The 27,079-nt window shown below is 37.9% G+C and overlaps 1 protein-coding gene across 1 annotated transcript; it reads right to left on the bottom strand.

Annotated features, from left to right (window-relative positions):
- Nucleotides 1-10,282: 10,282 nt before the first annotated feature.
- LOC129260513 (uncharacterized) lies at nucleotides 10,283-14,204 on the bottom strand. The gene has a single exon (XM_054898480.2). The coding sequence runs from the start codon at nucleotides 11,425-11,427 to the stop codon at nucleotides 10,360-10,362; it is 1,068 nt and encodes a 355-aa protein (XP_054754455.2). The 5' UTR covers nucleotides 11,428-14,204; the 3' UTR covers nucleotides 10,283-10,359.
- Between the last annotated feature and the right edge of the window lie 12,875 nt (nucleotides 14,205-27,079).

Here is a 27,079-nt window from a genome sequence, read left to right as displayed (position 1 = left end):
ACGACACTGCTGTTTTGATTCACCGATTTTCGACAAAGACTGCTTTGTTTTGAAGGGTTTTTTACAATAGATTCTCAACGTTCCAGACAGCGGTCTGCGTAGTTGTTGCGAAAACTTCCTAATGTTAATAAGAACGGAGGAATACATACCATCAAAGCATACTACTTATACTAACTTGGACCATCTTAAAGACATACAATCGCTAGGTTTGATGGGTCGTGAATTCTAATTTGCAGGCACCTGCCAGCTAGACTCTGTGATTTGCGCGGGAAATACCGTCGTACAGCAACGTTAGCGAAGCACTGTTAACAACATAAAGGGCTAAAAGCTGGCATCCATTGACAGTGTTCTTTATGCAAATAACAGAGAACGTTATGAATACTTGAATTATATTTACCATTTGCATTCAATAGCATGTTACATATCTAGTTGTATAAATTATACGAGCGCGAAGCGTGAGCCGATTTATTTTGAAAAACTGACCTGATAACGGGACATTCTGAACACTTGTAGTAGTGAGATTCAGGATACGCATGTATTAAACCAAATAATTTTTTTGATTTATTAACTTATCTTTGCCAAGCTCAACCAAGGTGTCAAATTTTTCAACCACTAAATGGTAATTATTTCTATCTCACAAGTGGAAATGAAGATAAATAAATTGATTTGAGATAAACTAAGTGACAAGTATCGCAAAAAACTACGTAAAGGATCAAACATTTGCCACATCCTAATTTATGTACTTTAAAACTCAACTTGCCCTAACCCCCTTTTCACATACGTGTACATTATTTATTGGTATCAGTAGATAGTTTATAAAGTTCGATCCCTCTCATTAAAACATGATTATTCTCTTCAGTCTCCAGGAACCAAGTCATAATGGAAATCTAAATTTGTAATTAGGTGTCTTGTCTTGCTATGCACCGTTTCTCATGTTTGTCCTAATTAATGAAATCCATTATTGCATTACCGGTCGGGGGAACCATGTAATGAGGACCCACGGGGTTAAAGACCTCTTTCTCCCCAGACCTATAGGGGTTTGGGGGAGGAGAATGTCGATTGCCGGGGGAACCACTCCGAGCTAGATATCCACCGTGTCTGCGTAGCTTAGGGAAAAAGGAAGAAAACCGAGTCATTTTCATCCTCGTCGTTCAGCAAGTATCCCGCTCAAACTTTGTTTCTCTTCGTTTCAAAGTCGAAAAAAAACGATGGGCAAAACTCTAATACATGCACTTTTAGCATGTTTAGAAATGTTGAGAAGATGTAACAATGTGGTTATAAAAAGATCTTTACAAGAATATTCATCAATCATCACGTTAAAGGAACAGGCGATAAAAAAGAAGTGATGGGTAGACATTTCGGCGCGTCATGATTTTTTTAATTATTTGACCAGCATATAATAGTGAAATATAAATTCTTCCATTTCAGAATAGAAAAACCTGATGGAAATGTGGTTATAGGAAAAGAATATGCAAAAGAAAAATATTCATGATGTTCAAAGAACAGCCGATGAAAGGATCGTTATGGATAGACGATATTTGGCGCCGAAATGATTGTGATATAAAACGCATATATGTAAGTCAGGCAGCTCATCATGTTCAATTTCCTAAAATCGAATGTCAACTAAAGACGGCAAGGAAAGAAGGGGAAAAATCATTCTGAAGTTGTGAAAATGAAGATGACTTCCCAGGGTATATTTTGTTTGGGTATCCAAACCACTTCCTTCTATGAATAGAACTCACAGGAAGACCTTTTAATGCTCATGAATTTTCAAAAATTGTGGTCAAATCACCTCTCTCGGAAGAACGACCTTTTCCCAGGTTATGTTTTGTCTTGTGCACCACGTAAGAGAGAAGTTATGAATATTCTCGCAAATACATCAATGGAATTCACGAAAGGAAATTTTCAGTCATAGAAAAGCAAACATATTGTTCGCATCTCTGCCCGCTCTCAACAACAATACTTTTTTTAAATATGGAAACTGACTTGAGAACATTCTTTTTTTTTGCCAAATCGCTAACTTTTAATCTCTTTATATTGAAATAACTTTGAAAGTATTCGATCGAAAACATTTTCCTTAATATGAGTAAGGCTAAAAGCGACGGATGCAAGCAAAAACGAACATTTTGAATCGTCGTTCACCTCATTCAGACTGATAAACCTATACATCTTGGTTGCTGTTTGTTTTTTTTCATATAACAATATTGTTAAATTATGCAACTAGTATTGGCGATTTATGATTTCTTAGATCGGTTGGAAGGATTAACATGATTAAAATACGATTCCAGCAGATTGATGGCTTAAATATGAAATTTGGTTCAAGGAGTAAATTCAATGGCGTACAGATAGGGGGACAAGGGGGCCATGGACCCCACAAACGTTTCACGTTTAATTATTAAGAGAAAAGGAAAGAAAAGAAATGTAAAAAAGTACAATATGATACCATTTCTCAAATGTATGTCGACATCTAGCCAAAAATTAGATTTTTGTTCGAAGAAAAGATTTTTTTTTAATTGTTCGCTCTCTTTGCTCACTCACAGCTTTTCAGAAATTTGTCCCAGACGCCCCGTCCGCCCCCTCAAAATGCTTTTGCTACTGAGCGAATTGAAAAAATATAGGTCTCAAAGTGATTGAGGAATGCCGTTTATGATACACTTAACAAGCCTAAAAACTGGTGTTTGATGCTTGGAATCGAAAAATAAAGACGACAAAATACCTTAAAAGTCCTCAATTCTTCCCAAGGTCACAATCACAGCACACATGTATTAAAGTACGCACGGGACTATTATGCTAATGTCCTCAACATGCTAAATGTTCTTTTTTCATGTCAACATGTCAAATAATGATCAAGATCTTAGAAATGTTATTGTTACTTCTCATCTCATTGTAATTCGTATTTCGTCACCCGCTCAAAACCGGGACAAGGGGGTCCCCAATTCTTTTTTATCGAGTAATGCGCTCTTGCCTCCACCATTTTATTTTACCCTCCACTTGCCCCCTCCAGCCTTGTGTGCCGCCACTTGCTCAAAAGCTCCATCATCGAATAGAAAATTAGTTCTTTTTAAGGATACCATCCCATTATCCACCCCTTCCATTCTTCTACTACAACCGAAACATGATAAGGTCCATTTGCCCCTAGTTTTCTTAATGGATCGTACTCGACCTAATAGACGGCAAGGGGCAATCCTTTCTAAGTGAAAACTCGAAAACCTTTTCTGAGACGATCGTTTTTCTGCAGGATTTTTTGTCCTTTTGAGCAGTTTCCATATGGAAAACTTTCACGCACCATCGCCTTCAAGATTTAATGAGTGTGAAAGTTTGTTAGCACTGCCAAACGTTCCCATATTGTAGTTCCATTTTCTATATGCATGTGATGTGTGAGCATTCACAGTTATGCAAGTCTTGATGTAGGTTAAAACCCCGTAACCCACAATTTCGAGCCTGTGACCTACATTTTATATTATCTGACCCCCCCCCCCCCAAAAAAAAATGAATTTCTGAAAATGGGGAGATTGACTTCCCCTAATTTCTGGCTTTATTATACAACAAAATATTTCTAGACAATGCTTCAATATTATTTAGCCAACCCGTTAATAAAGATCATCTGCAACGATATACTTGGAATTAAAAAAAAAAAGAAGATAAGTGATAAGAAAAGGTGACACATTTGAAAAGTGCTGCCGCTACCGCGGAGCCTTGTCCACACTGCGGTATGAAAGGATTATGAGGAGGGCCTGTAAAATTGTACTTGATTTGTATTACTTTATATTACTTTGTATTATGTTTTTTGAATGGAAATGAAATAAAAGAATTGAATTGAATTGAATTGAATCCGAAGGGGCTAAGCACAACCAAATTGTCAAACCATGTACATAGAACATTGAGATAATGTGAACGCATCGACATCTTGATAGAAATGTTCCGTAATGGCTAGGTCTGACCTATTTTGCCCAAATATCGGGCAATAATTTTAACGATCACATCCCACTCTCTCCATTTTTTTCTTTAAAACATAAAATGTCTCGGAGACACCATTCCCTTTTCTTTGCCCCCCGACAGTTGGAGGGGTATAAAGTAATTAAATGCTCAATAAAAATGTCATTTCCAATTTTCCAGGCAATCAATTTTGATGCATGGGAGAAAATGTCCTAATTATTTTTTGTGGCATATTGTCAGAAAATGGAAGTATGCTCATATTAAAGGCTTTGAATTAATCCTTAACGTGTTAAGGTTATCGAGAGGGTGGTTTATAAGGATTCGTGTTGTGTGTTATTGATAGTCATTTATCAGCAATTGTAGGAGAGTGTAAATATTCAGCTTACTAAATGAAGATATGAATGCATGTGCTTTATTCCATGTGCCGAACTCACCAACTTGTTGATCTTTGGCAAGGCAAAGAAAGACATAAATTAACTAATAATACTGTTTAAAACTAGATGAATGGCAGTTTTTCCTACAACAATTATACTAAGAATTATCCAGCTCATGATGTTTTCATGACTCTTTAATTGATGTAGCAATTAAATCAAAACATGCCAGCTCCATTTGCGCGTCACAAACATGATAAAGCAAGATATAATATCATTTAAAAGGGAAAACCAAAGATGCTCACTTATTTAGATTAGGATTGTAATTCTGTAAGGCCCAATAACAACATCTTCAAGATATGACCCTTTAATCTGCCCAAACCCTCTCATATTACCCAATTTACTTCTTAACTGTGGAAGAGGTGGTTATAATTAATTGAAGTGAATTAATTTTGTTTGACATCAGATATCGAAAACGACAGTACCTTGTCCGTGAAAGCATCAATTTTATCAGTTACGTTCCAAAAGCAATCTATATTGAAGACGGCATATACGAGGGCGGATTCTATTTTATTTTCTAGGTCACATCGTCTGCAAATTTCTGATTGATATTTTTTTTAATGTTTTTTTTCTGCAAAATATATCTTACTCGGTCATACTGTGACATTATTATTAGTATGGACATGTGATCAAATAACGTCATTGTCACAATTTGCGCTTTCAATGTGAGGCTTGTAACCACTTATAACAGTAATTTCTGCATTGAATACCCCCCCCCCCCCCCGTTGACGACCCTTTAACATTCCTTGTCAATTAATGAAAAAGGAGAAAAGGGATAAAGAGGAAGGAAAGAAGGATAGGAGATCTTGATCGTGTGACCCTTACTACTCCTTATTTGCAAATTGAAATATTAAATCGGACGTACTTTGGGGTCATCTCCCCCCCCCCCGCTCCCCGCCCCACCTCTCTTTCCCATTAAAATACAATGACACTGCCCCATGCAGTATTTTTCTCCGACAAACTGACTTATTGATATCGTTATGTCCATGGAGTATTTAAATATCATTCGTTTGGCTCTTAACTTCATAATAACCTGCTCTGTTAAAAGTGTATATCTTTTTTTCAATGTAGGCCTACTATGTTGTTTGCAATTCCTATTGGCATTCTGCGCTGCATGGCGTATAAAGTAAAAAAAATATAAAAATTAAATGTTTAAAGTTTAAAGACCTTGTTAGAGTGAGAGGCTTACACAACGCGCTTGAAATTTAAACAGCGTTTGTACAGTGCAACCTGGAGTTAAAGGAAAGAGACCCTGGGATTTTGAGCTATCTAAGGGAGATATGAATGTATTATAATAAAATTCCGCTTTTATAAAGTGCTTAATACATCGGAATGACGCGATGTCTCAGTGTCTGTAGAACAATGTATGATAGGCGTTATGTCTATGAGGGAGAGGGGGGATTGTTAACATAGTAAGGTGGAGGGGTGGGGTATTACCAACAATGGTGTGAATCTATGAGTTATGTTTCCGGAAGGGGGGCGTACTACCATCACAGATTCGAATCTAGGGGTCTATTGAAGGGGTGGGGGTATTACGAACTATGTCTACTATAAGAGGGAGGGGAAGGGGTATTACCAACACAAGTGTGAATATAAGGTTATGTCTACGGAGGGGTTATTAACAACAGAGTTTTAAATCTAAAAGTTATGTTTCTCTGGGTAAACAGGTGTGAATATAGAGGTTATATGGAATGGAGGGGATATTCCAAACAGATGTGAATCAAGGAGTTATGTCTATGGAGTGAGGGGGGTATTACCAACAACGGTGTGGATATAGGGGATATGCTTTGGGGTATGTCTATAGAGGGGGAGCGGGGTTATTACCAATATAGTTTTAAATCTAGGAGATAATGGGTGGGGTTACCAATAAAGGTGTGAATTTAGGGGTTATGTCTATATAAAGAGGTGTAATACCAACACAGATGTATAAATATAGGGGTATCTAATTGGGGTGGTATTGCCAAAACAATGTCATAACGTTCCACTGAGATGTTCGAAAAAAAAAATTTTGGATGCGTTCACTTGGGGAAGTAGACATGGTAGACGAGCATGAATATGAACGTCGGCAAAATTAATGTACTAGTTTAACCCGTAATCAATATGTTTTAGTCATTTTTTTTTTCTTCAAATGGTCTAATGATTAAAAGAGGAGGTTTCAAAGTGTAAATCTCGTGTGTTTTCCTGACTTTTTGATAAAATAGGATTATATTCTGTCAAGCTCCTTCATCGTCATTCTTAGCATATGCCCCAAGAAAAGGACTGTCATTTCTTGTGCTGCACTCAACATTTTCTTAGCTTAATTTTAACGTACGCTAGTGCGATTGAAAAAAAATCAATAGAAACTTACTTGGTTTTTCATCATCAAATTGTTAAGAAAGCCATACTTTATCTTTATATGGACCAATTGTATAGCAGCAGAGCTCAGATACGTATTGATCCCTTTTTCTATCTTTATTTCCACCTTGGTGTACCAGTATGATTAAGAATTGCTAGTATATCGCGGGGCTCGCAAGAAGGGTATCAAAAGATGGTCTTGGCATCATTGAGGTTTCGAAGAGGAGGAAAACAAATTTAGATTATGAATTCTAAGTTTGAATTACGATGCCTTTGTGTACCTCGCACCGCTTTGATGAGGCTGATGATGGTATTAACCAAAGAATCCATCTAGAAAAGGGCCATCGATAACGCATTCAAGAAGGCCAAGGTGACGATACTTTCCCTATGTTATATTTCCTTCTCTATTCTTGAATCTCCATTTCTTTTTCTCCCATCGGTGGTCTTTATTTCCATTCTACAAGTCGATTTTCCATCTCCTCTGCTTTGATCCAGTCGTATTATTCTTGTCAATTTGCCAGCGAACGCGGCCGAGGAAACGAAGTGCAGTTTGTAGCCCATTATGGTTGATTTGATTGCTATGATTGCAAAGCTCACAAGGAGCTGACTGTCAAGGCTGCATGGACTCTGGCGGTAATGCTGTCAACAGGATCAAGTCACATCGAAGAACTTGACTCCAGACTGATCAAAGCTATTACGTTATTTCCAATTACATTCTATCCGTCGGTTTCGTTGGTGTGGCTGTTACATTATTGTAGCAAGTTGGAGTATTAGAGCGTGATGAGAGGGAGCAGAACACGGGCGTCGATCCGTGTTTCGGATGGGGGTGATAGTGTGGAAAAGAAAACTGTCCAAAATTTTCGGCGCACTCCACCCGCCAAATGGTAATACAATAATTTCGCACGCAAGGCGTGCCGAAAAATTGACAACTTTGTATGTTTAATGTTATTTTTGTATCAAGTCAAAAAGTAATGTAGTGCTTTTCAATGCTTATTAAAATACACGTGCATCGCATATTATAATTTTTAAAGGTGTCATTTGGGGGGCGATCACCCCTTTAAATAATAATGATGATAATAATAATAATTCGCATTTATATAGCGCTTAACACGTCGGAACGACGTTTCTAAGCGATTTACAGATATATTATTACCCAGGTCATCGGATCCTTGCATGCCTACATACAATGTATGCACCTTCTCCACTCCCTGGGGAGCATTCCAATAAGAGTTCCAAGACTCAATTGCTAGGCATACTATACAGGCTTTCGCATCCTACCGGGTACCCATTTAACACCTGTGTGGAGAATGGCAAAATGTGGATTGATGCCTTGCCAAAGACGCAAGGCCATGGTGGGATTCGAACACGACCCTCTGATTACAAGGCGAGAATCAGAACCACTACACCACGGCGCTTCCACATTACCCCTCAATTACCCGCAATCACGATTCTCGTTTATCAGCACACAAACGTACAATATTCTCACTCCCAGTGGAGTATTTCAGCATTATATATTGCTAAGCATTTAAAAACAAAAGGGCATGGTTCTAGACTTCAATATCTGCATGTCCTGGGTGGAGAGTGGCAAATTCATAATGTTATTGTCGCCAAAATAGTCCTGCATGTTTCTGGGTTGGGAACCACGGGCTTCGTGGTTTACAGTCCGGGTTTTGATCCAAAGTACTATTGTATTAACGCACATAAGAGCCAGCTACACGAACGCGGTGCCAAATAAGGGAAAGTGCCCAGGCATGGCTAACATCGGCTGTGGGCATGCATTGGACACTCCCTCTTGATTATCAGTATCCACCCCATACTCAAAATTTTCACTCAAACTTCAGTGTCCCTAACTTGAAAGCAGTCAACTGCAAAATGAATTATTATTTTGTACTCGTAGTTTCAGTTTTTAAATTATTCATATATAGATAATGGCTAGAAATTCGACCCATTTCCCTGTTCAAAGTAATCATTGAATATCAATATTGTAAGCAATGGTTGGGTTTAAATAGGATTTACCTCAATTATGAATTGACCCCTTTTCTGGAATTGTCTTAAAGCGAAAGAGTTGGTCAAAAGGTATTCAGTATAAGCAGGGGGATTGCATTCATAGTTCAAATATAATCCGTAAATGGTGCCGTGGGAGGTCTTTAAATGCATCTGCTAAAATTTGACCCTTAAGCGATTAAATATGATGTGGCTTTTCTTCGAACTAAGGGATATGCTTTGTTCTAAAATTATATCCCTATTTTGGCGTAATAGCCTACTGTAATATGTCTGCGATCAGATTGACGTGTGTTATTAGAAGAGGTCATAATTACAGACCTTTCTTTTATTTTCTACTACGCGTTACAGACATGACAATAGTCTCTCATTTCAGGATTCAGAAAAGCTCGCACGGAATGAGTTAACATTCTCAACTCCCTCCGTATCATTTTTATCCATATTTTTTATTGTTTGAAATTGAATCTGAATAAAATTACTCCGAAAATTCGAATTTCCCAATTGATCGTTGGCCCGGCAGCCACTGTGCATCGCCAGATCGACGAGGCTCTATCCCTTAAATCGTTGAACGCAAAACAGGGTAGCAGCAGTTCCCATCCTTTAACGTCTTTTGGTCCGACGCGGCCGGGATTTGAATACCCGACCTCCCAGTTGTGAGGAAGAAGCTCTACCATCTGAGCCAACACACCGGTGTAAAATTTCAAATTTATTGGAGTTAAATATGATGTGGAAACTGCATCATCTATACAAGAGTATATTACCATAAATTTTAAAAATATACAAGTACAATGGAGAGCAATGGAGAATAATGGAGTTCATTCAACCGATAGCATGTGAAACGTTTCTGTTTCTGTTTAGGGTAACTCCCGTAAGAACTCGGCAGGGCAGCATTTTTGCTGGTAAACGCCAAGCTGGTATATAACCAATTACCTTGGAAACATTTTACGTCTAGGTCAATCAGTCATAACGGCTGACCTTATAGAAGACAGATATTACTCTCGGGCCTTTTTATCACAGTGGAATCAATTGCAGAGTGGGGATTCGAACTCACAACCTTCCAATAATAAGTCCAATGCTCTAACCACTGGACCACACGACCCGTCATCAAAAAGCATATCCTGACATTTCAATACATTCCATGCTTCCAAAATTGGTTTAAGGGGAAAACACGCAGTTGGTTTCGTTTCGGGCGGGATGCAATATGATTTTCTTGCAAAGTTTGGAAAATATGTCCACTAAAAACACGTTTTATTTCATTATTCACACCTGAACAGTTTAAACGTGTATAAGGCGTATGTAAATGTGCATTCATGATAAATAGTGACCACGGTTTGGGCGGGAGTTACCAAAACTTGAGAAATATTTAAAAGCGGTTTTTTTAACTGTGTTATGCAAATTACATATTATCACCGGCATAATGCACTAATATTTTGCTGTCTTTATTGACTTACTCACTATTCCTTCAGCGAATCCTATGAAACAGAAGTCAGCAATTAACGAACATTTGTGATGCATACTATACAATGAAATCAATTAATAATCATGATGATTATATAACTTACAACAACCTAGTATTTCAAACCATTGTGTAAATCAAGAAAATTACAACATTTTTATATTTTCATAGAGCCATAAAACTAGAAAATCCTTTCAATCATCAAACACATACCTCCCTATCGGAGTCCCAAGTATCGCTATTACTAGTTGCGTCTATATGGACAAGTGCATAGGTCGTCCATGTATTGATGTCCCTGTTATAATCAGCATGGAACTCGACAGACTCGGCATCGCTACAGGATGTGGTCGAGAACCGGCTTAAAGCAGGAGATCTCATCAAGAATTCTGATCGGAGGGCGAGCTCGGGACTGACAACGATTTCCAGATCAGAGTAAAGGCCAAGATTGGAAAGTCTATCACCATCGCTGGTGGCTGTTTGTCGGGTCGAACTCGTGCACGAACAATTTCCTTGAGATCCCATCTCACTCAAGTCACGCTGAGTCGACTCGGCGTCGGACTTGGTGCCGTAGTCCGATTCGTCACCACCAACACCAAATTGACTGCCGTCCTCGCTGTAAGCTTTCCTAAGGGGTCCGTTCAGAACAGGGTCTTTTCTTGGACTCTGTTGATCTGTTGCGAGACTGGATTCCGATTCGGATTTTAATTTCGCGCTAAGCGCGGAACATCGTCGAGATTTAGCGCTGACGCGTCGTCTCATCCTGGCCGATAATCGTACCAGCTCCGGCGAGTCTAACCTCTCCTGTGAGCTGTCACTCGCCATACATCTCATCGCTTGATTCCGGTGATGAACTTTATTTATCCTAGCGTTCCTCTTTCCAACCGTGGCGTCGAGCTCTGTCGACACTCGTTCAATCTGGACTAATACCCCGCGAAGCTCGACCACGACGGAGCTTAACTCCGAGATCACGGTCTCTAAATCCTTCACGACAACTGCGATCTGTTGTTTTAAACGATGCTTTCGCTTCCGACAGGGCTTGGGAGCCTCGACCTGCGGAGGCACGTTGAACTGAACGCGAGGTTTCGGGTGGGACTCTGTCTTCTTCTCCATCGATTTCACCCGGGTGATGACGTCTCGCTGCGGCACGTCCAAGGTGCCATTGACCGGCTCGTTATTAATGACAGGATCCATACCTTCTGCGGCAGGTGGTGATCCTTGGTCTGAAGGCATTTCTGGTGAATAAGACTGGAAGTGTTCTAGGTTCCGCATTAGAAATTTAATGAACCGATGCTCTCAACGGTCTCCTATCACACAATTGATCCATTCCCAATATCATAATCACGATCGTATTACTGATTAACTTACGCAGTGTACCATGACGATATGATACAGATTACCTATCACAGTGAGTAAATTCACGAGTTGTAAAACAATTACATTATCCTGATGGTTTACTGGGTCGGTTGACCATCTATGTTTGTTGGTATTAAAATTCTCAAGGTATATGAAAATATGAGCAAGTTGATTAACGGACGCAAGTAGTTATTATTATTACTCACGCCCGACAGAGAGAAGATGACTAATCCAGAACACGAGATTTATATCAGAATACCATTAATACAGGATACCTTACTCCAAATTATACCGTAGTGAGTGATCAGCTGTCGTATCGAAAATTAAAAGAATATCAAAACAGCCGCCCAAAACAAAATCATAGCTCTTTTGCATAAATCCGCGAGACAAAATATGATCTATCTTGAATATTTGACCTCGTTTTGCTCGAATGCTCGACGTAGGAGGAATCCCAATATCACATTTTCCCCGATATTTTATAGTGAGGATGAACCCAATCGCAGAAAAGAGATTCTGTCACGAGCGAATCCCCATAGGGTGACTGTCACACAATGCAGTTATTAGGGTAATAGATCATTCGATCCACTCGAGGAGAACCTGGGCATTGAACTGAATCCGATCGGATTACTGCTGACGTGGTGACACTATTCCCAACGCCGAATCAACGCTGGTAATGACTTAAGTATTGTTTAACGAAGAAAACATGGGTGCTTAATCCACATTTACATCAACTTTACACGGCATTTGCGTTCAGAGCACATTGAATCCTGAGCCGATGATCAATTATTCCACTTCAAATATCTTAGGTTTGGCACACTCGCTAAGGCCTTCGCTCGACTCGATCGACCAGGATGCATTCCCATTCGATGCGATCATGGGCGGGTAGGTAACTCCTATCTGCAGCGTTACTCTACACCCATCATGATCCCCACGAACCAAAAAAGCACAGGTCTGTCATTAGGGTACCAAACCCCGGGCGATGGATAAAGGAAGACGTATTAAAAAACACAAGAATCCCTGCGCCTGAATGCACGTCACATTCCTTCGACTAAACCATCGCGCACTTTAAACAGTTGTTTGAAACAGAATAACGACGTCTTGATGACACCTTCTCGGTGACTTATCTGCACTCTCGATTTCCCATGACTCTTCGGTTCTTTACATAGAAATGAGCTTCCTCTCACCTCCTTTGCCCCGGAGGAATGTTATTTCTGCACTTTCTCATCCTCCTCTTTTATCTACTTATTTCATTTTTTTCAGACGCTGCGCTCTCCTCCCCCTTCGTCAACAAGGGTCGTAAAAGGAGCGGCTGTCGGACGTGCGAATGCAATTAGGGTGTGATGTTATCCGAAATGTGCCCGGTCACCTGGTTCAATCCCACCAACTGCTGTAGCTTTGACGACAAGAATAGCTAAGTTTACACGAGACTGTAAGATTGTACCTGCTATTACCATGATACTGTTACATAATCGGGTAAGAAAAAAGTTCGGATATTGTCATCAATCTAGAGCTGGTTACAAAGTTTTGTAGAAGTCGGGGTAGAAGTCTGGCACCATGATTTCGGATTCAAATTAAAATGTTGATGATCGTAACAATTGGTGAATTGCAGTCTGGCACGCACATGTGGAGGTCAAGGGCAAATGTTTATCACAAAAATGTTATTCGTCCGTCGAAAATCTATTCGTATAAAAACATTTTCAGAATCAAATCTTAAGCACGATGCATTGCAACACCTTCTTGGCAGTATAGCTTTAAGGATTTCTATTTTGCCCTCAAAGGCAAAACGTTTACTTATACTATTCCCTTTTCATCCTGTCCACGGAGAAAGCTCTTCGAACTTTCCCTGCCTTTTTAAAAGTTCATATCACATTTCAAAATATCCAGACAGCTTTAGGTCCGTGTATTGCATTGCCGGGAATACAGCTATTCGACCTCCAATAAATGCGTTATAAAAATAGAATCATAAGGATGACTTTCAGCCTTCTTGAAGCACCAAAGGCGACTGGTGATGCTCTGTCTCTTTCACGCTCAAATTCGAACCTTTTAATATTTTGAGTGTGTTATTGCGTTATTTCATAGGCACACAATAAAAAGAGTTGGCGTTGTCAGGTTACATAGTCCCTTCACCATCCCCGGGATCTAGTCGTTTCAATCACAAAGCAAAAATAACATTGACTTGAAAAGCCGGGATGAAATTACACCCAAACGGCGACTGCGTACAGTCCACGATGTATTGTTGTCTTTATCATGTTCCATCAATAACGATTCCGCCTTAGCCGTCTCGTCTTCCAGCAAATCATTAAATCGTTTTCAATTCGACTCTGACCAATAAGACGCAACCGGGCAAACGAAGGATATAAACAAAATGAATCCCAGACCGCGAAAAATAAATCCAAATCTGTGGTGGTAGATTTCAAGGAAGTCGATTGAACTGTTACGGAGATAACACCGGCGGTTTGTAAAGCGAAATCAAATTAGTTCCACTGAGATGAAGTAGAAAAGGTGTGTTTATTCAGGTAGAATGAAAAGAACTGCTTTTTCCTTCAGGATATTTCACAAAAAAGGCACTGTTTTCCTATCGTAAAGAATTTAAATGCATTACCGGAATGACCAGCAGTAGTTTGATATCTTAGTTAGATGGTAGCGGGCAGACGTGGAGTAAATATGTACGCCAACGCGGTTTTACGCCGGTGACTGGTGTAGATAGAAGTAACGGAGAGGAGAGTAGCTCGTCGTCTGCTACTCCGCCAGCAGGCCATGCAGCGCAGCACGTTCTGCTAATATGTACTGGGAATACCCTCGCGTATCCGCGGGCAAATGTCATCAATTCATTCATTCATCCTCTCTCTCTCTCTCCTTTTTCAGGGGAATGCTATTGTGTCGCCTGCGTTGGCGCTGAAGGCGGGTCTTAAGTCTGCTTCTTTGGGAATTAATAGTGGTAGATCTACCGCATTCACTGACACAGGAACGGATGTGTGTGAGGGTGTGGGTGTGTGTATGTCAGGGAGTTGGTAGAAGTGTGTGCTTCGTCAGTGAAAATGTGGTGTCTCCGTGCGCAGTACAAGCTAGAGTTAACTCTTCCATTGTCCATGCTGTCTGTTCTCCCATGTTAGATGATATTAAATTGAAATACAATCATTAATATTTTCAGGTCATTAAGTTTGCTTCGTTGAAGAATGGGAGCAATAATCTAGCTTATTCTCAAAAGATGTATATCTCGTAAGCATTAGAGAACGGTCAAAGGTGATACTTCTCCTCAACGTTAGATACTTTGGACTAAAAACGATACAGAAAAATAGGTGTGCTATCAGATTATACTTAAAGAAATTTGCCATTTACTTTATTTTAGATAAACACATTGCTAATCTATTCATCTATTACTTTTGAATTGTCATATATAGGCCTTACATTTCATGATATAAAAAAAATCCAAACACACATTTTTCATGTTTTTAATATTGCAACATAAATATGGTGCTTTATGTAAAGACGTAATAATAATGCATGCTCCCCAAGGGCGTCTGCCATTTCCCTTGTACAACAATATTAATATTTTGACCAAATACCACGTATATTATTATCTGCTATTTAATGATGGTATAAACATGATAAAGCAAGTAGACGGCTTTAGATCGAATATTAAAGTAAAGTTGTGAAGTAGAATCATAGCAGATACAAGAAATCACGATTAATTATGTAGATTGGAACGGAATCCTCTACGGTAGCTCTTGAATGCCTTTAAGAAGTCAGATAAATCGTTCCTATATTATTGTCCGTACCTCCATGGGAAATGAACGGTTTTTACCTAATGAACCATATTCGCTTTTGTATACCAAGACTGGATTTGTTGAAGAGAACAATGCAGAAAACAGATTTGTCTTTACTGTATTCTGCTGAGTTCCTCTATCAAGGTTTTAAATTGTAGATTCGTAGGTCTATATCGTCTTGTCGATGCAAGAGGTACCGCGGCCGAGGTCTAAGGCGCCTGGCTATACATGGAAAGCCCGGGGTTCAATCCCCGGCCGCGCCACCTATGCCGTGAGCAAGGCAATTAATCTGCAATGCTCTTTTATCCTGCTTTCAAATAAATGGAAATGCTATATGCATTATTGGTAACTGGGTGTGCACTTGTTTTTTAAAAAAAGAACGTCTTATAAGCAAATCATTTTCGCCCATCGCGCATGCGCGCAAAAAACGCCCTTGGCAGCGCGCATAAGTGCATTGCGTAAGGGCGTTTCGCGGAAATGTTTTTGCTTAGGGCTTTCTTGCACCGACACGACGATATTCCCTTTTTTCCACTTCTTGATGAGAGGGGCGGTTGCACCCCCATCCCCGCGTTACCGCCCCTACACGCAGCAATGGTAGACAGTAATTCAAGATATAGGATAGGAATGGACATCACCCTAATTGTCACGCGATGCTGTATATGATAATGTTTTATGATTAGATTGTTGATCTAGGGAGAAGACTTAATCGGTGTACAGGGTCATTCATTACACTCTAATAACACTGAGTAAGCTTTGACCCAACATTGGATAGAAAGAGAACATGCATCTTTGTTGGGTATTATTTTCACCCCATATTGGGCTTTTTCAACGCAACATTTTTACCCAACCAACATGCACGTTCCAATTCTACCAAATATTGGGCAAGCCTTTTTCGGGGTGTGTGAGGGGTGAGTAAATTTGTAGGTTATTGTGGTGCGGGAGAGGTGGGGTGTAAATATGCGCGTGTGAAAGCGTGTAAGAGAATTGAATTGTTGTGGTCCCTTTGTTGATACGAACAAGGTTCGGAAATATTTTTTTTTTTTTTAAAGTTGCATAAACATTAACATTTGACAGCAACCAACTGATCATCTCTTTTTGTTCGGTGTTTTGTAAGTGCTATGTCGATATGAAAAAAAACCATTCGATGAGTACCACAGTCACGACCATTTAAAACCCGATAGATAGTATGGCATCGTAAATTATGTAATATCTTTGATCGATCTTGATCCTGCTTTGAAGGTATTACTGTGACACATAAGAATCAGAACTCCAAAGTAAGTGAATATGGAGTCGATCAGAAAAAATGGCAACTTGTTAAGAAGCCTATTATAATGAGCCAGTAAGGAGTCAATATGAATTTGGCCAGGCCACGTGACTAAAGTATCGACCTATATTGTCAGTGAAATGTTTGCTCTTTGAAAAATGGATGGGTTATTTCATGCTTTCAACCATACACGGCGAAAATATGAAAAAAACAAAATCCAAGCAACAACAGGACGGAGGCAATATCAAGCTAATATCGGTCCATATGTCAATGACTTTGGATACGAGCATAAAAATCAGCTCCCAGACAAAGGATCAGATAGGTGTCATGGAACAGCTGAAAATATTGCCCGCCTGTAAATAAATAAAATAATATATGATGAACTTATAGTGACCTTTGATTTGATAACGCATTCGAATGACGTCACCAGTGAATAGAAGAGAACGATATAAGACTGCACTGACTCCTGGTCGAGGGAAATTTTTTTTTTGTAATAATATTTATTAATCCTTCAGTTCACAGTAATGGTACATTGTAAAATATTACAAATCAATATTAACAAAATACTGTTCACAAAAAGCAAATAATTATCCATAATACAAATAATCGTACATGTCATGGTATTAACATATTATATACAGTAGATAAATTCAGTAACAAAAATTAACCATTAATAACCAATATAAATTCACAAAATCATACAATAGCTATGCAGAAAATTGATTGCTCAACATTGATTAAACTGAATGAAATTTATAATATAAAAAAAAACGGAAAGGGTTCGAGAGCTCACTCCCCACACACGCCCATAAAAGAACGAAATCGCTATCACACCCCCCCCCCCCCACACACACAGACAAGACACAAAACAATTAGACAATACAAAAAAAATACAAAAAATAAGAAAAGCAGGAAGAAGGAAAGAAAGAAAGAAAGAGAGAGAGAGAGAGAGAAAAAAAAAAAAAAAAAAAAAAAAAAGGAGATAAGTAACATGCAAAGTAAAGAAAAGAGGACAGTTTATAGTGACAGACAGACCAGCCAACCCCGCACGTGTGCAAACCGGGTAAAGCCATCCCTTCCTCATCCTACTATACTTAATTAATTGCTTTTTAGGTGTTCCCACTTTTTATAGTGCCGTGTTAATGTTTTTCGCTCTATAGCAGTTTTCTTTTCTTCTTCTTTACTTTTAAAAAGCTTTACTTGTATCTCTTCAGCAGTTGGTAGTTTATGATTCCCCCTTTCGTGATATATTAAAAATTTGATAAGTAAAATGATATGATTTAATAATTGTCTATTTTCTGTTGTCTCTTCTAATCCAACATGGATATCCTTCCACTGTAAGCTTTTAAGAATCGGAAATTTTAATATATTGCTACACAATTTCCATAATACTTTAACCATTTCACATTCGTAAAAAATATGTCCATAAGTTTCTTCATCTTTACCGCAAAAAGAACATTCATTACTCGATACAAATCGAAACCTATATAAATGGTGGTTAACAAAGATAATATTGTATAATAATTTATATTGAAACTCTCTTAACTTATTATCTAATGTGCAAAATCTTGGACGATAAAATACTTTTTTTTACTTTTTTTTTTTAAATTGATGGGATATCGATATGTTTGTTTTGGATCGTGGCGATCGCTACAAACAAAGCATAAATCAATATAAATGTAGATAATTATATTCAGTGTACAGTAATCATGGTAATGTAATCCAGATAATATTAATATGATTATATAGCAATATACACGTGCTGGAAAGAACGCGGTGTCACACAGAATGATCACAGTGTGTTCACATAGTCATGATAGTGAACTATGTGAAAATATTATTCACACTGTTAAATGCTTAAATTCAGTAGTGTGAATACATTTTCACATTGTGGACACCCCGATAGTGTGACTGTTCACAGCGTGTTCACATGGTCGACTATGTGATTCACACTGGTGAAATACTCAAATTAACAGTGTGAAGGTGATTTCACATTGTGTTCCATATCATGTTCCAGACTGTGAACACACTGTGGCACTCTGTGCTCTTTCCAGTAGGGACACGCCATAATGGTGAGATCGAAAATTGAAAATATTTGTATTATATATTTTGACTTGACCCGTCTATTCATTCCAAAATTAGGTGTGGCTTTTTTTTTCAATAGATATGGATAATACAGTAAAACCAAATTGGGAATATATCTAGAAACAAGATTAGTTTGATCCATACCTTTTAAACTATTGGATGCAAGGATATAACATTTCCATGGAAACTGAAATATTTGAAGTGGGAGAGGTTCTACTGCACCTTTAATGCAATCTGGCCGTGACTGATAGCTATACGGCTAGGTTTGGGTTCGATGGCGATGACTCAACGTGATTCACGAATGTCTGGAACCATCGAGGAGAGAGAAAGAAAGAAAGTGGGTAAGATATAATTGTCTATAATTGCGGAGTTTGATAAATAGGCAGGGAGGAATATTTATAGGAGAGAGCGTGACCGAAGTCAAATTACCCGGGCGAGATGACGATTGCATGTGTGTCAATGATATCTTATCAGACTCGTGATTACTTTTCGCTTTCTATATTCATGTCTCTCCAATTTGTCTTCTTAAATCATTTTTCTCCTCACTACTATCTTCATTAACTCTTTTCTGTTGATCAGTTCATTCCTCCTCTCTCTTTCTTTTTTTTCTGTCCCCCATAGTCTCTTGTTGACTTCTGAAATAATTCTTATAATTTTCTGTTCAAGTTTTCTTTTGAGTGTGTTGTATTGAGGGGCAATTAAAAACGACTGTTCAAAATCTCATATGGGATAACCATACCTAACAATTATCGCCACCTTCTCATCGCGGTCATCATTGTCATCATGATAATTACCATGATTACCATGACAACCACACATTTTTCTAATTTTCTTACGATTTTGATGTTTCACCATTATCTTCATTGAATAATAAAGCGCTCGTAAAGGTGTGTGAACGTGTGTTAATATGACCATGGAAGGGTGTGTGTGTGTGTGGAGGGTCGGGGTGTGTGAGGGGTGAGTAAATTTGTAGAATATTGCGGTGCGAGAGTGTGTGGGGTGTATGTGCGCGTGTGAAAGTGTGTTATGATGTGTGTGTGGGTGTGTTTGTTGGAAGAAGAGGCGGGTGTGTGTGTGAGGGTGGGTGTGTGTGTGAGAGAGAGAGAGAGAGAGAGAGAGAGAGAGGGTGTGTTGGGGTCCGTATGCAGTTGTGTTTCTTGGGCGAAAATGTGGGTGCGGCTGTGTTTGAGTATTAAAGGTAGAGAGGGATATAGTAATAATAATAAGTATTTCTAATGCGCACTTTCTAATGAATCATTACTCAAGTCGCTACATATTAAATAAACATTGGAAATATTCAAAATTAAAATCATCAAACATAACATTCATATGAGGAAAAGACATGGACTTCACTAATATGATTGTCAAAATAGGTAATATTTGACACTTGATTAAAATGTCTTGATAGTGTTCATATTCCTGATAGCACTTGGCAGTCTATTCAACATAACTGGGGCCACAAAAGCCCGATCTCCATAATGCTTGGTCCGGCTACGCGGAATCACAAGGGTGGTAGATGTTGAATATCGTAAAGAATAACGGCACTGCTTCATGACAAGAAGATCCTTAATGTAAGTATGATTATGAATGACTGCGCGAGAGGGATCCATATAAAAAGAAAGTGCTTTATAATTAAAAATTGAATCCGAGCTCTTGAAATAAAATTAAGGCGGGCTAAAACAAAGCTAACAGCTCGACTTTCATATCTACATGAGATAGTAAATCTATCCCATGCTACTATTCCATGATGCTATTCTATGGCCTGTTTGTCGCTAGTTATTTCTTACCATCAATTACAACACGATTCTCATGTCCTTCCAACCTTGACACATTCAAATTATAAAAAGTCTACACTTTGTAATCGTGGGAATAATTTAATATTGCTTAAAGCAGATTGCATATTAAACACCTAGTAAAGTACAAAACGGACGCTTTAATTTGATTTTATACGATGGACCATGGATCGATTAAATAAAGCCCCAGGCTGGCAAACAATGATTAGAGTAACCATTTTTTCCACGGTGATTGCAATTAAGATAGCATATATACAATACCTCACGGCAAGGGTATTACGATTGCGGGGGGGGGGCGCAAGAGGCGGCCTATATAGGTGGTGAGATAGATCTTTCTAAATTGAATAGCACTAACATGAGTATTGTAAAGTTAACTACAAAATCTCCCTTTTATGTTCTTCGTTCTTCCCACCATTTCCCCCTTTTCCCTCTTTTTTTTCATTTTTATCCTTCGTTAAATGGGGATGGTCTCCCCCTGCACGCACCAGGGCCCCGTTTTACAAAGAGTTACGATTGATTCAATCAATCGTAACTCTATGGAAATCCATCAGTGTCATAATATTTTCTACAGGAAATTTGCACAATGTCCTTTGTAAACAAAAAGAAGCACAGTGAATTTTCAAGAAAACAATTAATGCATGAAAATACATCATAGTTGGAAAATATTTCGAACAAACATGCATTATAGATCTTGACGATGCTGGCCGTCCATAGTTGTGATTGATCGGATCAAACGTATGTCTTTGTAAGACGGGACCCAGAGGTATATCGCTCGAGATTCACACTTTGTAAGCGAAAATGGAAGAATGTACGCGTCACGTGTTCCGGCACGTGACTAGTTTGTGGCATTCAGTTGGAAGTGAATGGGGTGTGCTTTATTGGCGGAAATGTGATGCTTTATGAATGGAGCAATAAGGCGAGATAGTGACGGGTCCTTTCCGCTCAAGTGGCGGATATTGGTGTGCAATTTGAAGGTCCCACAGCCATGACATCCATCGTCCTTCTTTATTATATATTATAACATTTTTTTTTCTTTTCATGAAATGAGATTCTTTTTGTTCTCATATTTCGATATTTCATCTTTCGAAAGTAATGACGCAAGCGTAGATAAGGGCACTATACGGTTGCACTTCAGACGTAAACCAAGAGCATGGCGGCAAGAGTTAAGTTTTTTTGGGGGGGAAGAAGAAAATGTGGGTTTCGGGAATGGCGTGGAAATGTGTGTGTAGGGCAAGGGCGGCCTCAAGGTAGTTTGAGTGGGGGCAAGACTGCCCAGTTTTATTTCTTAGTAGAATTACAGAGGTCGCGTTGATTTACACAACTTAAACCCAGTCATGCCAGTGGATGTGGAGCGTTGTGGCCCAGTGGATTAGTCTTCGGACTTTGAAACAGAGGGTCGTAGGTTCGAATCCCAGCCATGGCGTAATTTCCTTCGGCAAGAAACTGATCCACAATGTGCTGCACTCAACCCAGGTGAGGTAAATGGGTACCGGTAGGAAGTAATTCCTTAAAAAGCTGTGTGCGCTATGAACGCCTAGCTTAGCCGGGTAATATAGGAGCGCCTTGAGCACCTAACAAGGTGGATATGTGCGCAATATAAATACCCTATATTATTATGTATACTTTTTTTTTAAAGCCTATCATATTCGAATAATTACGCAGTTTAGAAATGCTCATCTGCTTCAGCATTTTAGGCATCAACAAGGAATGATAATAAAAAAAATAGCGAAAATTTTCCATATTTAAGTTATTTTATTAGTATTAAATATTCGTTCTCCGCTTCGAACAGAAATAAGGCAGTAAAAGTAGTAAATTCCTCAACCGTTCATTTGATTATCAGGAACTTGGGTCAAAATCGTATCTGGAGTAGGGGTGATATTGCGTCTGCGTAAAAGCTCATTTTGATAAATTGTGCTTCCGTCGGGAAAATGGAAAGGAATGAATGTAGAGAGAAAACTATCAAAGAAAAGAGGAGAGTGGAGAGGAGAAGAGAGATTAATCCTGTCGATGATGCACCCCCTCCCCTTTCTTTCCTCACTTAAAAAGAAATTTGCACATCATGATTTCAAAAAGTGGAAAGTCCACTCATTCTGGGGAATGAACAATACAAGTTTAATTAAGAATTGTGCGCGAAGGCCGACTCAACCAGCATTTCGTCCCAAAAGAGGTACTGATCTGAATTTCATATGAAGATCAGTGGTGGGAATAGGTTGGTTGGGCACATGAGGGCAGCATTCAATATAAAATATTACATCACATGAAGTTCACATCTATCGAAGATTGAAAAATTGGGTCGTTTTAATGTAACAAGAAATTGACAGCAAATGCTTTTTGTTTTCAAACATTTTGCTTGAATATTCATGTTTTCATCAATCGAAGGGGTAATCGGAAGGAGGTTGAAGGAAGATGAGGAGGGGGAGAAAGTGGACTCCCCATATTTTGCCAATAAATGAATAAATAAACATATGTAGAAATAAATAAATAAGTAGATAAAAATCAAAATAAAGCATACTGCAAGATCAAATACATGTTTTCATTCAGGATCATTTCTCTACAGAAACAGAACACAATTTTTTACCATATCACACTAGGGAATCTTTAAGCACATCCTGGTGGAATGCAATGGGGGACCGATGAAATCACCCACATTTGTTTATTATCAAAAACGAGATATTTTAAGTTTCTCCCAATTGTAATGTAAAACAAAGTTTTGTTCCTTCCTGAGCATAGAGAATTTCATGATTACCATTATATTAACGTTTGTGGTTCAGTCAGTAAGGACCTTAATATTGTCAAACCTGTAAAAATTTAAACTAAATAATCTAAATTCAAATAATAAAAAGAAATAGTGAAAGGATAACATAGTTAACTCTCTAATTTCCATATGACTGTGTTGTGCGAATTGTTTTGTGATAAATAAGCAAATCTTTAAAATATGATTTTACATCCGATTTTGATATTTTCAGCGTTAGGCTTGTTTGATTTTTCTCTGTATATATTAAATTCAAATTAACCCTTTTCTGGGGTGGACTTGACCTTTGAGATTGAGGTCAATCTCAATTTTAAGTTGACACTGAATCTAAAACAAATCATTGTTTAGACGGAGCCCTGTATTATGTGTCCGAGATCAGAAAATTAATGCTGGTAGGTGCTAAAGGCGAAACAATGCCCTCTAACGTCTAGCAAAGGTTAAAGGGTGTGTTCCCCATACTTCTGCATCATGCATCTCTTTAAAAGGCGCCAAAATCTTTCTGAATACAGCATGTGCACAGGCTCCGCAAAAAATTAGATACGTCTCCTGTTATAGTTACTGAAGCCCGAGATGTGGGCTTTCCAAGTTTCTTGGCTCATTATGATCCAAGTCCAAATCTAATTTTTATTCACATTAATGTTTCCAAGCATGCATGCAATTATGAGTTATCAAAGAATAAACAGGTTCGCACCACTACAGGTCATCAAATTAAGATCGTCATTTACTATATACATGTACACTAAATAATGGTGATAATGGTGGCGATGTCATGAATGTGGATGTGATAAAACAATTATTTATCTGTATGAAACCCTCACAATCAGTATAACTTCATTTCTGTTTGGTATTTCTCCACGGTCATAGTCCCAGGGCAGCAGCATTATCATAATAATCATTATCATTACCACCATCATCACCATCATCACCACCACCATTATCATCATCACCATCATCACCACCACCATTATCATCATCACCATCATCATCACCATTATCATCACTATCATTATATCATCATCACTACCACCAGACATCATCCATCACCATTATCATCATCACCATCATCATCACCATCATCACCACCACCATTATCATCATCACCATCATCATCACCATTATCATCACTATCATTATATCATCATCACTACCACCAGACATCATCCATCACCACTTCCTCTTTCTCTTCTCCAACTTGTGACTGCAAACACACCCCCCTCCCAATTTACTCCTTAGCAATGATATTCACCCACACTCGTTAATTGGTAGTTTCTAAATGTCACGACTTGTAAATATAGTGTACTTTGATTACCTTTCATTCAAAACATAATAATAATACAATTCAATCACAAAAACATGATTGAAATTGGTATTTCTCCATTTCCATTGCAAATTTGATTTGTAGTCCTAAATATACTGTATTTCATAAAAAAAACCTTGAGAATTTTCCTCCTTTGGCTGGCTAGATAATCAGTTCTTAAATCCCAAAAGACACTTATGGTTCACATCATCGATAATGAATGCTACAAAATAAAAAAAACCAAAAGGACACATCTTCTGCTGATGACACAATCTATGTACAAACTTTATTCCTTTTTTTTATGGCATATCAGTACACCAACAGCTCACAATAATATCTGTTTATATGCAACAGTTCATTAAGTCTTCATTAACAACCTACTGCCTCTTAACAGATAATACAATGAGTGCAGTGTGTGTGTCAGACAAAGTTATTCTGTGGTCAGGGGTACATAATGCATTTCAGGGCAAAAAAAACTATGTTAGTATACTACAATTGCAAACTACAGTGACACAGAGAAAAAGGTAGATGTACAATGTAGGCTATAACATGCATATCTATATCTACGCAAAATAATTAAATATATTCTTGGTTTTAGTTCAAATTTCAATCCAGTGAGTACATAATGAACATAATAAATTCTTCAGTATTTTTTTTTCTGTCATTAATAAACAGAGGCACAAATTCTGCTACAACAATCTTAGCAAAAACACACACGCAAAGAACAGATTCGTTTTTCTTTCTCTTTAAATCGCGTTACAGGTTTATAAAAAACAATTCATAAGCACCATACCCACAACAAAAATAACTGAGCAAATATATACAAAGAAAGAGCATTTATAAAATTCAATGCTCATCCTAAAAAAATCATTAAAATTAATAATCATGAGAAATATAAAATGAAGTAGACGTTTTGTATATTTGATCTTTAGAAATGTAGAAATAAAACGTGAAACTGCTTTGCTGTAAAATATCATAATGAAAATAGAATGAAGATAGAATTAAATTTGTATCTAATACAATCTGCCATAAAATCTCTAATCGTAAATGCTATATTTTTTATGCTAAGACACATTGACCATATAACTCTATAAATCTGATAAAGGTTTGAGATAACAAGAAATTTGGCCACAAGTATCACATTTTGCAAGACTCAATATGTTAGAAGCGTACAATCAAACAGTACATGGTACTTGCACTGCCATCTACAATTTTTCAAACGTCCATTGCTAGGCATACTACATAGGCTTTTACATCCTATTGGGTACCCATTTAACACCTGGGTGGAGAGTGGCAAAGTGTGGATTGATGCCTTGACAGAGGATGCTAGGTCGTGGTGGGGTTTGGACACACGACCCTCTGGTTACAAGATGAGTATGAACCACTACACCACCATAGTTCCACAAAGAGTAAGAACATTGATGAAATGCTGGGTTTTGATGAAGCAACGATTTGGGAGGTATGTTTTACGAAACCTTCTCAAACGTTCCATTTATTTGGATCATACATTTCCAGGGACTGTCTATGAATTTATAACTAGATATTTGGAGAAACAAGGACCAGATCTTGAGAATATCAGCACAGTTTCAATACAATATTGAACTACCAATTCATAGCATGTGAAGTATCCAAACCACATATCATTATTTACAAAATGGAAACATGACAAAGTTCTCAATTAAAAAGGTTGAATCAATAGAAGAAAACAAAGTAAATCTTAAGCATCTGTCTTGAAGAACAACTTGAGTGACCATTTAATTCATTATATTTTTGTTCAGAGATACAAAGCAAGACATACAATTTTCCTAGACTATTGCAAGAGCGTAATGATAATGGGTAGATGACAATGGATGAGATTTAAAAAAAAAAAAAAAAAGAATAATAAAAATAATCCTAATTTGTTTATTTGTTTTGATCACTGGGTAACAAAACACACAAATTTGAATTCTTCTTAGGAAAGAATGCTCCATTGTTATAATCTGTTTAATTACTTTGTCTACTTTGATTTTTAAAAAAAATTATCAAAGAATATGAAAAATTAGCATTTTTGCTAGTTGATCATACCCAAAAAGCACTATAAACTGACATCTGGGACACATCTTACAAAGAGTTACAATTCATCAAATCAACCAGGACTATGGAAAGCCAGCAATGTCAACATCTGACAAACACGTTTGTTGAAAATATTTTCTAGATATGATGTATATTCACACATTCATATTTTTCTTGAAAATTCAGTGTGCTCCTCTTTGTTTACAAAGGACATTCTGCAAATTTCCTGAAGAAAAAAATTATAACATTGATGGATTTCCATGTACTTGAGGTGGATCGGATCAATTGTAACTCTTTGTAAGACGGGGCCCTGATCTGGATTTCAACAATATCAGAGGTCACTGGGTCAAATAGAACAGAGTTACAAATAGAACAGAAATGAAAGGGGTACATCCGAAAGCTTCCTGAAATGCTGAACGCAAGGAATGATTGAGACCCTGTCTTTTTCTGAAAGATACAAATATTTCAAGCTTGATTGAGAAAAGAAAGAATATCGTTAAAGAGACGGCCATCATCTTGACACCATAACTCCATGGAATGGAAAAGATACACAGATAT

This window comes from Lytechinus pictus, chromosome 5 (assembly GCF_037042905.1).
Source record: "Lytechinus pictus isolate F3 Inbred chromosome 5, Lp3.0, whole genome shotgun sequence".
Classification (NCBI taxonomy): domain Eukaryota; kingdom Metazoa; phylum Echinodermata; class Echinoidea; order Temnopleuroida; family Toxopneustidae; genus Lytechinus; species Lytechinus pictus.
This window is presented reverse-complemented; position numbering and strand designations above follow the sequence as displayed.

Excerpts from the sequence above, each read along its gene's own strand:
- LOC129260513 (XM_054898480.2), bottom strand. The coding sequence starts at position 11,427 with ATGCGGAACCTAGAACACTTCCAGTCTTATTCACCAGAAATGCCTTCA.